General features: G+C 45.5%; 1 protein-coding gene across 2 annotated transcripts; it reads right to left on the bottom strand.

Annotated features, from left to right (window-relative positions):
- Positions 1-201: 201 nt before the first annotated feature.
- On the bottom strand, positions 202-3,458 carry LOC142768417 (uncharacterized). Of its 2 annotated transcripts, XM_075870392.1 has the most exons (8): positions 3,300-3,458; positions 2,251-2,380; positions 1,947-2,122; positions 1,430-1,489; positions 1,299-1,358; positions 1,130-1,234; positions 961-1,074; positions 202-665 (listed from the first exon to the last, which is right to left on the bottom strand). In XM_075870392.1, the coding sequence occupies exons 2-8, from the start codon at positions 2,364-2,366 to the stop codon at positions 502-504; spliced, it is 795 nt and encodes a 264-aa protein (XP_075726507.1). In that variant the 5' UTR covers positions 2,367-2,380; positions 3,300-3,458; the 3' UTR covers positions 202-501. The 2 variants fall into 2 exon arrangements, with proteins under 2 accessions (XP_075726507.1, XP_075726510.1); XM_075870395.1 differs by lacking the exon at positions 3,300-3,458 and having other exon boundaries at positions 2,251-2,547.
- Between the last annotated feature and the right edge of the window lie 14,218 nt (positions 3,459-17,676).

The following is a 17,676-nucleotide window of genomic DNA, read 5'->3' on the forward strand; positions in this document are numbered from 1 at the left end:
TTTGATTTAGCGGTTCCCTGTTTTGTTTTGTTCAGTGGTTCGTGCGAATCGGTCGTGACGTAATTTTTATTTCGATTAAGTTATAATAAAAAGAGATGCAGGTAATGATAATTCACTACGGTTTTATTCATCGCGCTTGTGTTTTTCTTTTGGAACAAGTGATCAATGTATCTATCAGTCAAAGAGACAGAGTATCCGCAATGTTTTATTCAAAGGCAAAGTAGAGTCTGAGAATATAAAAAACACAATATGGCAAATGTAGACAACAAATGCACCTCGCCTTACAAATAAATTGTAACAAATATTGTAACAAATACAGAGAGAACACAGACAGCGCACACATCGCTAGAGTTGGCAGAAGCCGAGAAGCTGGTGAAGTATGACACACCGGGCCAGTAAGGATCTTTGGCAAAAACACAGCGCACAATGCTGATGATGAAGGAAAAAGTGACATATACACAGCAATGAAGTCGCGAATCACGCCTCCTCAGTGATGTGTGGTCAGATAACTCCAAGGGCCTTTGAAGTCAATGACGGTGCTTGGTGAGGCTGTCTCCGCAGTCTTTTGATAGTTTTGCGCTGTGCTGCTACTTTGGCTTGCAGATGTTTAATGGTTTGCTTGTACTTCATTGATGGAGACTTTGTCGCTGGCACACAGGAACGCACTTCAATAAACAAAAAAATGGATGTAAAAGCGAAGAACCACTAATCCCATACGAGCACTTTCCTCGCTTTTTCAGACCCAAGATGCACAACTTTCTGTGATGCAAAGTTTTCGATTCCACTACCTAAAAACAAAGCATTCACAATGTTGACAATGCACAAAAAAATGAAAATCACTGAGAGCCCACCCTTACATTTTGTAAGTGCACACGTAGTGTCCTTTTGAGGATAGTTTCCTCAGAATGTCCTAAACACAAAATAGCACATTAAAAACAGCTGCAATAAAAGCATAGTCACCATTTTCTCTAGAGCACTCAGGCGTGGAGCTGTTGGCAGAGACGTCTTCTGAAGGGTCTTGTGAAGCTTGTTCAGTGCCTCGGACAGTGCTGTCAGAACATTCTTGCGAGCGGCCTGCGGAAGTCTCTATATCAATCCACTCTGGTGTTGAAGTGAACATACAACTTACCGGTCACACAAGTTCCTTTTGTGACAGCTGAGCAACTGGTTAAGGTTTTCTCTGGCAAGACGAAGTCAGCAGAAATTCTTTCACCAGCTACAGGGGAGAGGCCACCTGCAGAGGTTTGTTCAACAGTCAAGTTGGGTAAAAAAAAAAGAAATCGTGACACTGAACGCACCCTGCTCATCGGAGCACCTCAATGTGTGGGAGCCGCTTTTTGAAGCCTCTACCGCAGGTCCTGAAGAAATGAAATTACGACAATGTGTCAGTAAGAGGCTTAAAATAACACAAACTGAAGCTCATCCGCACCTTTCAGTGCAGCTTCTGCAGTCATGTCACCGTCACTATTTGAAGCGACGCTCAGAGAACCTGCATATATGTGCAGTTGGTAAAAGGTACAAAGCTTGTAGCATGGGGAAACTTAAACAGCTCTTTCAAACGCATAAATTGGTCGAACGTGGAAGAAAAGAGAAGGCACCAACTAGGAAACAAGTAATTTGTGATTTTTGGAATTCTCAACAGTGCCAGCTTTCACTGATGAAAGGTATATGTACATGTGCACTCAGGCTTGAGGATAACGTGACATAGCCCTTTAAAGTCTTTCAAAACAAGTTGCGCAGGTCAAGAGCATCAAAAAACGACAGAAATGTAAAGCTGCTGTTGGGAAGGTAATAGCCCACAATTCACAAAATTTAAGACTTTCCAAGTGTTACTTGTATAGGGAGGTTTCTCCATCGGCTACAAAGATCTTCGCGGTTAACTGTCGCCACTCATTCAATACAAGTGGCTGCTATTGCACATATTTGAGTTTCAGTCAATCACTTACATGGTGCAGCTGGTTGCACACTTGGAACAGCCATTCTTGTAAGCTTTGTGTGCCCAGGGTTCATGAAACTTTGAGCAGTAAAATGGTCGCTACAAACCCTGTACGTTGCGTACAATAGGCTGGCCGGCTTACTCAGGAGATCATCGCGTCCAGCATACTGCATCCATGCTTTCATCCTGCATTGGCAATGAACTTTCAGCTGAAAGGGAAGTGCTTGTATAGTGATTTTTAATTGTTACCCTCACTGAGCAAGTACGACCAGTAAGCCTAAAGACATGCAAACCATACAAAAGCTTTAACACACCTGCCGTCCCGTGGTATGCGGAAGAAACTCGTCCCAGGCTTCTTGTGGGTTCTGCCGTTGTTGAAGCACCACGATACACAGCAGTAGCTGCCGTAGCTTGGACCGCCGGACGGCATGGCATCAGCGCGGTCTGAAAATGTTAGTAAGTGGATGCTTCGCTGTCAAATTACGAAAAAGATATGTGCACGTCATAAGTGTACCAGCAAACCCCTTTGAATGATTAGCTAATCAATGCACAATACAAAACCAGTGATACATCTCTGACCCGTAAAACTCTGACTTACAAAGATAGACGTCAAGACCACGTACAAAGATCTTCAGAAGTTTCCAGGCCGCTATCCCTTGTAATGCAATGGTATAGCGGCCTGGGAACATTAGAACACCTTCGTGCGTACGCAGTATCAGCAGTACATGGGGAAGAAAAATCGTAGTTGAAATTTGTGCGGTAAAATTATATTGGAAACGTCAAAAAAATTTGTGGGCAGCTTGCACTAGTGGCACAAGGCTAGCGAAGAAACGAAGATGATGGCCACTTGGCTAGTCCAGTATTGTCTCCGGCACACCAAGAATTATTCGTGTTCCGAGCCTTCGGGAAACGCGTCGTGAAGCATGCGAGGCCCAGCAAACGCTTCTCAATATTTTGCACCGAGCCACCGAGCCTATGACCTAGCTGCCCAGCTGTGCTCAGCGCACAGACGCTCGCGTCCGTGGCAGACGCAGAGCGCGTCGCCTCGGCTTGACGCCGTGCCGCCTTTGCTGTACTGCATACGTTGCACAATGTTCCCGTCTAGCCGCCGCATAGAGCCACAAACTTTCTTTTTAGCGAACCTCCCCGTCCTTACAAGCTTCAGAAAAAGGTTACAACTGCGTGAATGAGACGCCACGTAAGAAACAAACTCGCACACTCGAAGCGCAACGTGTGTGTGTGCATCTTTCTATGTTTGTTGCATGGTGTCTTATTCGCGCAAGTGTAACCGTTTTCTGAAAAAATGACCCAACAAGCCCAACAACATGTCATTCAACAAGCTTCGCTTGAAAACGTGCCTCACCTGTTATCTCACGCACGAAAACGCCGACGCAGCCGACGTTGACGAAAGCGACGAAAGCTTCCCGCTGTCAGTCATGAATGGGCTTGTCGCTGGGTGGATGGTGTTTATGACAGTACGGCTGAAGAAAAATAATCGCGTAAGGTGTGTTGAATAAATTGTTTTTATGTATATATAACATACCAGATTTGGGCGTATAATTATTATTTTGTAAAAACGATTCTGTTGCAATGATTATAACTGTTCTTTTTTTGCGCTTGCGTCCTCTGACGTTTGGTGAGAGCACTAGTTCGTTACGTAGTCGTGACGCACTTCCTGAAGCCAGGTTTCGCGGAGTGTCCTCTCTTGTCTTTTTCTTTCTCTATGATCATGCCGCATGTTGCGCTGGTTGCCGCCGGGCCGCGCCGATGGACGCTGATAGCGTAAGTTGCGCCTGGCGTCGGCGGACTATAGAGTGCTCGCGTTTTGATAACGTAGCGTCGCTGTGTCCAGCGTGAGTGAACGTCAACGCTACATTGGAGTATAGTGGGCCCTTCATGATAAGCTGCGGCCGTTTGGCTAGTTCCACATATAACAAATTTGGTGTTACTTGATGTCAATTGGTGACGAAAGTATATGACTGGTGGAAACGTGATAGTCCCCACACGCGTGTCAATGACAACATACCGCGCTCATACCGTGCTCGCGGCCGTTTCGGTAGCTCTAAATATACTAAATTCGGTATCAATTGACATGAATAGATGACGAAGGTAAACAACACATCCAAACTTGAACATCACCACACGTAAGTCATGTACGGCATCATTTACATCAACCTCGTAACATTGTGCTGATTTTAAATTGACATATAGACCTTTCTCAGACCTGCTTCGCATGTCATCGATTCCAGCTGTACGTGGACCCTCACATTTTTTGTGTGTGTGTTCATGTGTTGGAAGCAGCTTGCTTAGTGTTCCCTGTGATTTAGTACGATTCTTTGGTGCACGCTTGTGTGACAGATGTTTTTTTTAGTGGTGTTAATAAACCTCGTGCTTTTATCTGGAAAGCTTCCAAGAGTTCTCGAACACTGGTGTCTCTGCTTTTCCTCCACCTCCTCCTCCGCCTCCGCATCATAATCATCATCATTATCCTCACTACCATCATCAGCCTTAATATGTCCACTGCAGGACAAAAGCCTCTCCCATGTTCCGCCAGTTAACTCAGTCCTGTGCTTGTTGCTGCCAATTAATTAACGCAAACTTCTTAATCTCATCTACCCACCTAACTTTCTGTCTCCCTCTAACCCACTTACCTTCTCTGGGAATCCAGCCCCGCCGCGGTGGTACTCGGCTGCTGACCCGCAGGTCGCGGGATCAAATCCCGGCTGCGGCGGCTGCATTTCCGTTGGAGGCGGAAATGTTGTAGGCCCGTGTGCTCAGATTTGGGTGCACGTTAAAGAACCCCCGGTGGTCAAAATTTCCGGAGCCCTCCATTACGGCGTCTCTCATAATCATATGGTGGTTTTAGGACGTTAAACCCCACATATCTATCTTCTCTAGGAATCCAGTTATTTACTTTTAATGACCAGCGGTTATCCTGTCTACGCGCTACATGTTCAGCCTATGTCAATTTCCCCTTCTTGATCTAAACTATGATATCCTTAACCCCCCTTTGTTCCCTAATCTACTCTGCTCTCTTGTCTCTTAAGGTTACACCTACCATTTTTCTTTCCATTGCTCGCTGCGTCGTCCTCAATTGAAGCTGAACCCTCTTTGTAAGTCTTCAGGTTTCTGCTCCGTAGCTAAGTACCAGCAAAGTACAGCTGTTATATACCTCCTCTTGAGGGACAGTGGCAATCTACCTATCATAATTTGAGAGTGCTTTCCAAATGTGCTCCACCCCATTCTTATTATTCTAGTTACTTCAATCTTGTGGTTCGGCGCCACGGCTATTACCTGTCCTAAGTAGACATAGTCTTTTTTTTTTACATCTTCAGTTGCACTATTACCCATCTCGATGCGCTGCTTTCTTCCGAGGTTGATGTACATTACTTTCGTTTTCTGCAGATTAATTTTAGGAACTATGTTTCTCATCTCCTTGTCTAATTCAGTAATCATGAGTTGCCATTCATCCCCTGAGTTATATACTCAGCAATACAACTTCATCGGCGAAGCGCAGGTTACTAAGGTACGCTCTATTAACTCTTACCCCTAACTGTTTCCATTCTAGGCCTCTGAAAACTTCCTGTATATAGGTACGCGGTAAATAGCAATGGGGAGATTGTATTCCCCTGCTTTACACCCTTCTTGATAGTCTGAATTTTATTCACATGCGGTTCAAACTTTTGTGAATTATAGTAATCCGGCAAATGTGCCTCATGAAAGTGAACATTGCCTGCAAAAATGCAACACTATTACCTTTTAGGGGCAGCTCGTGTTGCCGCGCACGCTCATTCACGCACCCTAATCCTCGGCTGGCCGATATACATCATGCAGCGCCTCCTAAATAGAAGAGGCACTGCATACATATTGCCTCCGGATAGCGGAAATTCGTCGACAACACTGGTGGCACGTTTCGCGTATCACTACAGTGCCTAGTATATTTTAGGTACTATATTAACATTTTACGTGTTTCTCGCTGCAGCCACTTTTTGTTCCCACCATTTAGTATACGTGGGCAAAGCCGAGATAGCTTCCGTGGAGCAGAAAAAACAAGTGGCATGCCGTGCCTCTTTGCAACCTTTCTTGAGGTTGTGTGAAATCCAGTGATTATGCAGTACGACTTCAGCTTTCGTCGTTCTCCGCTCTTGCTCAACCCCAGTACTGTTGTGTTCACATTTGAACTTCTAGAAGAGCGACTTGGCTGTGGCGTTAAGAAGCAAGCGAGAGAAACCAGCCAAGGTCAATCGATTCCATTGGTTTTGAAAACCCTTCTGCGGGCGCGGGAGCACGAACTGTCACCAAATACTAAAGATGGGGAGCATCCGCTGGCCCAATGCAATTCACACAATTCTGAGCCGTATCTGAATAAAATTCAGGTTCTGAGGAGAAGCATGCAGGAACACCCACTGCTCGCACTGTCGGAAGTTTTTTTACATAAAATCATGAGGTTCATTATGCATTGGGTACATTTCTTTTTTGCTTTCGTAGGCAGAGAGTACATTCTTAGGTCGCAGGTTTTGATTAAGACGTTCAATACGGAATGATAATGGGCGTACGCAGAGTTCCCCTTCAAGGGTGTGGGGATGATTCGTCTTAGCGCCCCCCTCCCTATTATGTCGATACTTTGCGCCCCCCCTCGAGTCTCAGCGCCACCCTTTCCTATTTTGTCAGCGCATGTGTCAAACTTCGCGCCCCTCTTAGGTAATTAGGGGAGGTCGCCCACCCCCTGCCCCACTCTTGCTCACGCCTAGAAAACGATGTAAAACTATAAAGCAGGATTTCCATGGTTTTCGGTGGACCAGCCGAAACGTCAGTCCGACTATACCGTGCAAAAGCAACGTGCGTCGTACTGTCGTACTCTATTTTTTCCTATATATATATATATATATATATATATATATATATATATATATATATATATATATATATATATATATATATAAAAATTCTGTTATATTTCGTTCTCATGAATGCCATGTATCTCACTTTTACCTTTTTTTTTTGAAATCACCATTGCCACACAATTCACCTATGTTTTCTTTATATTGCTGTTCTCGTTGCTTTACACCTGTTTTTGTTAATTCTCTTTTAGCGCATTGTTGCTGGTTGTTTACCTATGTTTCTTGTTAGTTCATCGAGTTGTTTTAACGCGATATTTTTAAATGCATTCGTGGTACATAATCCCCCTTGTTATGTTGATCCTTTCCGTGACTGTGAAAAACGCCCTTTTTTGCTGCGCAGACTTCACCGTATATTATCATTTTGTGATATAGTCTTGTCATTATCACATCGTGCTGTCTCGCATGTTGATTTGTGTGCCACTGTCCTATATGTGACATTTAATATTGAAGAGACACGTGTTGGGGGCCCCCAATGTTTATAAGCAGCACGTTGACGTTTGCAATGTATTCCCTCACGAAGGCCGGACCCCGGCCGAAACGTAGGAGCAATAAAAGTTTTCGCGCGTTTGTCCGCTCAAGCCAATTTCTATATATATATATATATATATATATATATATAAATATATATATATATATATATATATATATATATATATATATATATATATATATATATATATATATATATATATATATATATATATATATATATATATATATATATATATATATATATATATATATATATATTGTGGGCATTCCATTATGCGCTTTTCATATATGCATTATTATAATCATCATCATACGTCTGGGTCTCTGTGCTCATCTTCACTGGGTGTCACTACAATCATCATCGGGTGTGCGCACGCTCGGTCTCAGACTGCCCGTTCGCTGCTGAGCCATTGGGCTGAATAAACGCTGTCTCAACCCAGACGTCATACGTGGTGGAGGTGGATTTTCGGTCCTCGGTCCTCTCCCACTTCGCTCGACTCCCCGGAGCTGCGTTCGGGCCGCCGATTGCCCCCACTGTCTGTCAGCATGTCACAGAACGAGCCTGCCGGCGTGGCTGCCATCCCTGCTGCCATCTCTGCGCCGCCGTCTTCAGCCGCGCCTCCTGTTTACATACACAGCCACCTGCGTAATCCCCCTCTCTTCGCTGGTCTTCGCGGGGAAGACGTGGAGGACTGGCTCGATGAGTACAGCCGCGTGAGAGTTGCTAATCACTGGGGCAATAGCCCCAAGCCCCGTTTCGTCTCTTTCTACTTGACCGGTGTGGCGAAGACATGGTATTTCAACCACTTCATTGACTTACCCGACTGGACGACCATCCAGCACCAGCTGCGACATGTTTTTGGGGCACCGGCCATTCGTTCCGCCATCGCGAAGAGGACCCTTGATACTCGCCGACAACATCCCGGTGAATCTTACACTTCCTACATTGAGGATGTCCTTTCACTGTGCCGGCGTGTCAATTTATCTATGCCAGAATCGGACAAAGTACGCCACATCTTGAAAGGCATTGGACCTGTTTCTTTTAATGCCCTCGCTGCGCAAAATCCAGCTAGCATCGCTGACGTCGTCACGACATGCCAGCGCCTTGATTCGCTGGACTCCGTTCGTCTCCAACTAGACATTGGCGACCACCACTCCACGTCCCATGTCCATCTGCGTGACCTCATCCGAGACATATACGAGAAGAATCGTGGTCTATGGGCTTCACACCTCCTTCACCGCCTTCAACACAGTCTTCTGGAATTCTTTTGCGTGACCGCATCAGGGATGAACTTACATTCCTGACCGGTCCTGATCTCGTACAACCACCTGTTTTTCGCCCCATATCAACCTACGCTCAAGTCTCTGCCGCGCCTCCGAGCAACGTACATGGGACATTGCCGCAACCATCCTACGCGTCGGTTGCTGCCGCTCCCCCGGTGAACTACTGTTCGATGCCACCTGAGCGGCCCATCTGAGCGTGCAATCTCCAGGTGCCCCTAACGCCTTCTACTCACCACCCTGGCACTCGTCCCGTTCTGTCTACTATTACTGCGGCTATCGCGGCCACATACCTCGTTTCTGCCGAAAGCGCCAGCAAAATGAGCGTCGGGGTTACGACATGCGTGAACGACATACTTCGTACTATCAAGGCCAACGCCATTCATCACTTCCGCACCGGTCTCCCATTCCGCCCGCATCGAGTGCACCTCGGAACAGCCGGTACTCCAGACGCCATTCACCTTCACCCTTTCACCGCTCCTCCTCCCCACTTCAGCCTGCCTCATTCGCCACAGCCAGTCATTCGGAAAACTAAGTGATGCAATTTCTGGGGAGAAAGGGGAACTTCATTCCAAATTAGGACTGATGCTCCTCCACCAGGCTCGTGCAACGTCATTCATGTGGTAGTGGAAGGAGTGTACGTAGATGCTCTCGTGGACACGGGTGCAGCATTTTCTGTTATGCGTGTTGATTTAGGCCAACGTCTGAAAACAAGTGATGACCCCTTACGATGGACCCAGATTGGTCGCTGCACAGGGGTATACCACTCGCCTTTCCGCTTTCTGTACAGCCCGCGTTTTTATTGATGGTATCCGACACTAAATTCAGTTCATTGTCCTGGCTGACTGCTCTCACCAATTAATTTTAAGGTGGGATTTTCTTTCTTCTGCTTCCGCAACTATTTGCTGTTGCCAACGCGTCGTCAACCTCACCGACACGGACTGCACGCTCAATGAGAACCCCCAGAGACGACTTCGTTTGACAGCTGCGGAAGATACCGAATTACCACCAGGTCAAGAGCGAATCGTAACTATTACCTCAAAGACATCGACCATGGCGACGTCTTGGTCTCACCATCATTTAGCTGCGTCGATAAAAGTGTCATTCTTGCTTCCGGAGTAGTTTGTTTACTCAATGGTTCAGCACTTGTCGCCGCTGTGAATACATCAGAAAAAATTCTACTTCCTCAGAACACCACGGTGGCCTGCGTGACGGATTCCAAGCCTGCGTGTATCGTGCCACTTCATGCCACCTCCTCCAATGACACCCCAGTGGTGAGCCTGCTTCTTCCGCCTTTAGTGCAGCCATTAGCGATGACTTGACACCTTCACAAATGCAACAGCTGCTTGCTTTATTTAAGAAACACGCAAGTTCCTTCGATGTTTGCTCCTTGACGTTGGGCCGCACTACTACTACCACACATCGAATCCACACAGTCGGAACATCTGTTGTACGCCACCGGCCCTACCGCATGTCTCCTGCTGAGAGAAAAATTATCGAAGAAAACGTAGCTGACATGCTGAAATGAGAGGTAATTAGCCCCTCATCTAGCCCTTGGTCGTCACCTGGGGTTCTTGTTTGTAACAAGGGTGGCTCCGTGCGCTTTTGCGTTGATTACAGGGCGCTCAACAAAATCACTCGCAAGGATCTGTACCGAATGCCTCGGATTGACGACGCCCTTAATTCTCTACAAGGCGCGAAATATTTTTCCAGCTTCGACCTGCGTTCCGGATACTGGCAAATTCCTATGCACAAAGAGGATAAAGAGAAAACGGCATTGGCGACCCCCGACAGGCTATATGAATTCAACGTTATGCCTTTCGGGCTGTGTAACGCGCCCGCTACAATTGAATGCATGATCGATACCCTGCTGTGCGGTCTCAAATGGAAGACCTGCCTCTGCTACTTCGACGACATCGTCATTTTTTCGTCAACGTTTCCTGAGCCCCTACAACGTTTGGATGACGTTCGGACATGTCTTGCCACCGCTGGTCTCCAACGCAACACAAAAAAATGCCGTTTCACCACAAAACCTATCAACGTTTTGAGCCCCGTCGTGACAAAAGACGGAATTCGGCTGGATCCGGACAAAATTTGTACGGTGCTTCGCTTTCCGCGCCCCGAAAGACTGAAGGAGTTGCGAAATTTTCTTGGTCTCGCCTCCTATTTTCGCCGTTTTATACGCAACTTCGCATCAAAAGCGGCTCCACTGCACCAGTTTTTTGCTTCCGACGTGCCCTTTCTGTTGTCGGGAGAATGTCAAACAGCATTTGACCTTTTAAAGTGTGCCTTCACGTCCGAACCTGTACTCCGTCACATTGATGAGGCCGCACCGACTATCCTACATACGGACGCTAGCGGCCATGGTATAGGGGCTGTTCTGCTCCAACGTGGCACCTTTTCACAAAAGAGAGCCGTTGCATATACCAGTTGAGTTGTAACTGCGACCGAGAAGAACTATACCATAACTGAGCAGGAGTGCTTGGCTGTGGTCTGGTCAGTGCAAACGTTCCGTCCCTATCTCGACGGCCATGATTTTACGATTGTTACGGACCACTACGCCCTATGGTGGCTTTCCACGCTGAAGAACTTGTCTAGACACTTGGGTCGCTGGATTCTACGTTTACAAGTGTATGACTTCGATATCACTTACAAATCAGGTAGAAAACACCAAGACGCCGACGCGCTTTCGCGCTGCCTGCTACCAAATACCCAACTCAGCATCGGTCAAAGTTCGGCCATCACTTCTACTGCAGCGTCCGCGTTCGCCTCGATAGACCAGCTATTCTCGGATGACTAGCGCGCGTTTCACTCCTGCCAGTTGTCTTATCCGTACTGTGGGCGTATTATGGACCAGCTCTCAGGAGCTTTTCATCCACCTTACGTGCGAAATCGTCCTCAACTCTTGCGATTTTAGCTGGAGAATGGAGTTCTGTACCGTCACATCTGCCACCTAGATGGTCAACGCTGGGTTCCCGCGCTAACACGGCCCCTTCGACTTGACGTGCTTAAAACCTTCCACTATGATTTGACTGCCGGACATCTTGGTATTCAAAAAACTTACGACCGCATTTGAAGTCGCTTCTACTGGCCTGATATTTCTACAAGCATCACGCGCTACGTCGGTTCCTGTGTCCCGTGCCAGCGACCTAAAATCCGAACTGCACCGGCCGGGCTTTTGCAGCCAATTCCGTGCCCCACAACGCCATTTGAGGTTGTAGGTATCAACCTTTACGGCCCTCTTCATGTCACATCTACTGGCAAACGATGGATAGTGAGCGCAGTCGACCACTTGACACGCTACGTGGAGACTACGTCTGTATCAATTGCCTCTGCTTCAGAAGTTGCCGACTTCGTTCTGCACGCCATCAATCTGCGCCATGGCGTCCCTCGTATAATGCTGAGTGACCGTGGAAGGGTGTTCCTGTCAGAAGTGCTAAATGAAGTATTGCGCGCCTCTGGAATAACACACAAGACAGCTTCAAGCTACCACCCTCAGACCAACAGTCTCACCGAGAGGTTTCACCGTACTCTTCCTGATATGATAGCCGTCTACATCAGTCCAGACCACAAGAACTGGAATACTCTTCTGCCATTCCTCACCTTTGCCTGCAACGTGGCCGTTTAGCGCACCACTGGATTCTCGCCGTTCTACCTTGTTTATGGACGTTCCCAACTTTCGTCCTCGACGTTTCTTTTTTCGACAGTGACGCCAACTCATCCCCGTCTTCCAGCGAGGAAAACATTTCAAGACTAGCCCGGTGTCGTGATTGTGCTCACATCAACACGGAAGCGTGACAGCAAGATCGAAAAGTCATTTATGACGCATCCCATCGCCTTGTATTCTTTCGACCTGGTGACGAGGTGCTCCTATTCACACCTATTCGTACACCCGGTCTGTGTGACAAGTTTCAGCCACACTTCATCAGGCCTTACATAGTTGTTGAGCAGATTTCGCCCATTAATTATCGTGTGACCCCACTTGTCGTCCCAACAGACCGCCGTCAGCGCACAACAAAGATTATATATATATATATATATATATATATATATATATATATATATATATATATATATATATATATATATATATATATATATATATATATATATGCGACGCTTCCTGGCTGAATGGGGGAAAGGAAGATGAGGAAGACGAAGGGTCAGAATAAACTGGTGTCCAGACTGACGCCATCGCCATGTATATATATATATATATATATATATATATATATATATATATATATATATATATTATCTCTGTGGTGTGGTGACAGCGGTCTGTTGGGGGACGACAAGTGGGGTCACACGATAATTAACGGGCGAAGTCTGCTCGACAACTATGTAAGGCCTAATGAAGTGTGGCTGAAACGTTGTTGTTTCTTCTTTTGTTGTTGTTTTTTCTTTTTATTAATGACGTTGCAGACGTAGCCGATGTAAAAATCAGACTGTTCGCAGATGATTGTATCCTGTACCAGCGAATAGACACCTACCAGGATCATTTAAAACTAGATGATTTGCTAAAAAAGGTCGAAACCTGGTGTCGAGAGTGGCAAATGGAAATAAATACTGAGAAAACTGTCGCCATATCAATTACAAAGAAAAAAACGAGAACAAGTTTTTCGTATTCGCTGGGAAATGTCCCACTTCGCAACGTCGCTGCCTGCGATTATCTAGGCATCTTGATATCGTCCGACTTAAATTGGACTGCGCATGTCGAACATATTACAAAGAAGGCACTCGGCAGGTTATTTTTTTCTTAAGCGAATCCTTCGTCATTCGACCCCCCAAACAAAACTTTTAGCGTATACCATGCTTATCCGCCCAATCCTCGAATATGCGAGTGTGGCCTGTTTCCCCTTCACAAACAAACATGCAGCCGCGCTTGAAAGAATACAACGTAAAGCAGTCCGTTTTATCTATAACCGTTATAGGCGTACCAACTCACCTACTGCTCTTTTGATAAGAGCGGATCTGCCCACCCTGGCGAGCCGCGCCAAGCTTCATAGCCTGAGATTTTTGTATCTGGTGCTACACAACTCTTTGAAAATAAATCAAGCTAATTATGTTAAGGTTAACAGTAAGCGCCAAACACGAAATAAACATTGTCACACACTTGATGAGTATCCCTTCAAGAACAATGTTTTTGGCCACTCTTTCTTTCCGCGAGCCATATGCGCTTGGAATGCACTGCACCCCACCGTGTTGACACAGCCGACAGTTGACGAATTTGTTAATCGAGCGAGTGAATGTGTGCTGTCTTTTATTTAGCCGTGATTTCCTGAATTGATGATGTCGCAAGTTTTAACACTGTCTGTACAATTTCGTTTTGTATTTGTTTCTTGCTTGCCCCAGCATTTCATCTAATGTTTTTATTCAGAAAGACTCTTTGCCTATCACTACGGCGAATTTTGCACATGTTTGAGATATTCGCTTCAAATTTCAAGTGCTTGCAACATGTATTTTTAGTCTGTGTATTGCCTGTTTTAACTATGTACAATGTGACACCACTCCTGTAATGATCCCATCACGGGATTGACAGTATTCTATATATATATATATATATATATATATATATATATATATATATATATATATATATATATATATATATATATATATATATATATATATATATATATATATATATACTGAATACGTTTTTCCAATGGGTCCAACGTAAACGTACTTGGGTAGAGTAGGAACACAGCCTAGTGGTTGTCTTAATTTCATTACCAATGGTTTCGACCGGATATATATAGTTCGCAAACTCTACCGAAGACTGGTCCACCTGTCGAAACCGTTGGTAATAAAATTAAGACAACCAATACGGTACCAATTGGTTGCCAGCGGTGTGATATCACCAGTTATGGCAGCAGAATGGGCAACGCCAGTGGTTCCAGTTGTTAAGACTGATGGGTCCATTCGACTGTGTGGAGATTTTCGCCCGACAGTGAACACGACTACAGTGACTGAACAGTACCCACTACCTCGTGCGGATAACATCTCTGCGTGACTGAATGACGGTGGAGTATTTAGTAGACTGGATTTAACTCAAGCGTACAACCAGCTTTCCTGGACGACGAGGCTAAGAAGCTGACAGCCACTCACAAGAGCCTATTTTCTTCAATAGGCTTATTTTTGGGATTAGCTCAGCTACGGCTATCTTCCAGAGGCATATGGATTTCTTATTCAAGGATCTCCCGGCTGTACAAGCCTATCGGGATGACATAATAGTGACTGAGAAGCACAATGACACCACAGTGCTAAAGCAAGTCTTGCTGCGCTTACGGAACTTAGGCTAAACATCAAGAAATGCAAAGTCAGACAAGAAGAAGTCACCTTCCTTGGACATCGAGTTGATGCTTATGGGTTCAAACCAAAGGATGATAACATTGAAGCAGTTCTTCAAGCACCGGTCCTCAAGTCAGTGAGTGAACTGATTGATATGTTGGGTTTAACGTCCCAAAACCACCTTATGGTTATGAGAGACGCCGTAGTGGAGGGCTCCGGAAATTCTGACCACCTGTTGTTTGTTAACGTGCCCCTAAGTTTGAGCACACGGGCCTACACCATTTCCGCCTCCATCGGAAATGCAGCCCAGAACTTTGTCCAAAGCGCCCAGAACTTTGGATTTCGCTCCAGAACTTTGTCCAAAGCGGAAAAAGGCTTCTCCCAGCTGGAAAAGGAAGCATTGGCCCTTGTACTAGGCGTGACGAGATTTAAAGACTACTTACATGGCAATATCTTTGTTTTGGTGACCGACCATAAATCACTGACTGGTTTGTTTAATTCAAGAAAAGCCATTCCTCCCATGGCTGCGGAAAGGATTCAGAGGTGGGCTCTTGGACAATTATAATTACACATTACCGTATCGCAGAGGATCCGAAAACTCGAATGCCTTAAGTCACCTGCCATTACCGAAAACACTACTTAATACCAGCACAGAAAATCCGCCAGAGTCTGATCCGTTACCGCCGCATGCCAGTGAAGGAGGGCAAGTATCCAGCGGAGCTTTTGCTGGGGTATCAAATGCGAACCGTAAACTCGACTGCATTCTGCCGACCACAGATGCGGTTAGAGCAAAGCCATGCAACGATGCAGAATATCGATGGCCGGTAGGACAGCGTGTTTGAACACGAACGTTGCGGCCATGAAAAAGGTGAATACCAGGTATCGTGCGGGAGCATCAGGGCAAGCGCAGGATCACAGTGGACACAACTGAGGAAACGGAACGGCAGCATTTTGACCAAGTGCGACGGTGGGACGTTTCAGTTGACGAATCGTGCGACACCGACACGCTATCAGTCCGTCAAGAACTTTCGGGCGAAAGTTCTTGAAAGACTGATAGCGTGTCGGTGTCGTGATTGCCGTGATTGCCGGCATCGCCCGAACATTCGGGTGATTCCGGCAACTCAACCTTTGCGGCGCTCAATGCGCAAGCGCCGCGCTTCTGATCGTTTGAGCTTTAAAGAAGGGGAGAAGCTGTGGCATTGAAGACTTACGTCATCATCACCAGCAAGAAGCGCGGCTCGCCGATATCATGACGCTCGCACTGCGCGGGAGCTCGGGGTTCACCGAAAGCTCTGGCTGACCTGGAATAAACGATTTTGTGCCACCTATGTTCTGTTGAGTGAGTGTCCTTCATTGTAACAATATATATATATATATATATATATATATATATATATATATATATATATATATATATATATATATATATATATATATATATATATATATATATATATATATATATATATATATATATATATATATATATATATATATATATATATATATATATATATATATATATATATATATATATATATATATATATATATATATATATATATATATATATATATATATAGGCAGGCATGGTGGTTGAGTGGTGGCCGTAGCGTTGCATATAGCCCAGTAGATCCTCCGTGAGCGGTCACAACGTGGTTTATTCCGACGTTTCGGCCTAGAGTCTGGCCTTCATCAGGATTAAAGGTACAGTTTGTTGGTGCTCAGCTTTGTACAATCTCAAATCAGAGGGCAAGGAAAGAGAAAAAAAGACAGAAAAAAAGAAAAAAGGAAAAAGAAAAAGAAAAAGAAGAAAAAAGAGAAAAAGAAGAGAAAAATAATATACGATGGACTCCGCTCGGGCGCCCCCCTTCCACTCTTCCTTCCACTTCCACCTTCATCTCCCTCCCCCTTCTCCCCTTCACCTTTCTGATGTCAGTGGTCTGTGTATGCTTCCTTTCACTAACGCATTCCTCCCGACCAGACGGCGCCTCCTTGTACTGGCGTTTCGGTGTGGGGCAGAAAAGAGCTTTTTTAGGAAGTTTTAAGCCTTTAACTACTCGGAGTCCCGTCAACATTTCGTCGTAGAAAGAGGGGTGCCGCGTATTGTGGCAGAGGCTGGTAAGCGGGCATTTTAGGAAGTTCTAAGCCTCTAACTACTCGGCGCGCTGTCAACATTTCGTCGTAAAAAGAGGGGTGCCCCGTATTGCGGCAGAGGCTGGTAAGCGGGCGCAATGCGAGTTGCTTGCCCGCTTCTGGATTACATGTGTAGTGGGGGCCTCCCGGCTGTGCACGGGGTTGCTGTTGGGCATGTCATGCATGGCACAATTGATTGGGTAGTAAAATAAAACAGAAAACAGACGACAGCTGCACTTAGGAACAGTAGTTACACTTGAATTGTTTTGGGTTGTCCAGTGCCCTTCGCAGCTGCAGTGCCGTGAACTAAGTTACTATTTTATTTATTGCCGTTATTCTTTTCCAAGGCTTTAATTGCTGCAAGTGTACCAGGATTCTCATTTATTCCTCTATCAAGGGTGTTGAATCGGTGGATAAGGTATGACTCTCGTTGTTCACGTTCTCGATTTGATTTAATTCCCGTCTCTAAGAGCGTTACTGATAGTTTGTCGAATGCATGGTCGGGAAGATTGAGATGTTTTGATAGAGGTAGACTTGGGGCTGATTTCGCATGGGCTCTGTGATTATTGAAGCGAATCCTAAATGGTGTTTCTGTTTGTCCGATGTACTGCATACCACACACGTTGCATTCGAGTA

The sequence above is a fragment of the Rhipicephalus microplus genome, chromosome 1 (assembly GCF_043290135.1).
Source record: "Rhipicephalus microplus isolate Deutch F79 chromosome 1, USDA_Rmic, whole genome shotgun sequence".
In the NCBI taxonomy this organism is placed as follows: Eukaryota; Metazoa; Arthropoda; class Arachnida; order Ixodida; family Ixodidae; genus Rhipicephalus; species Rhipicephalus microplus.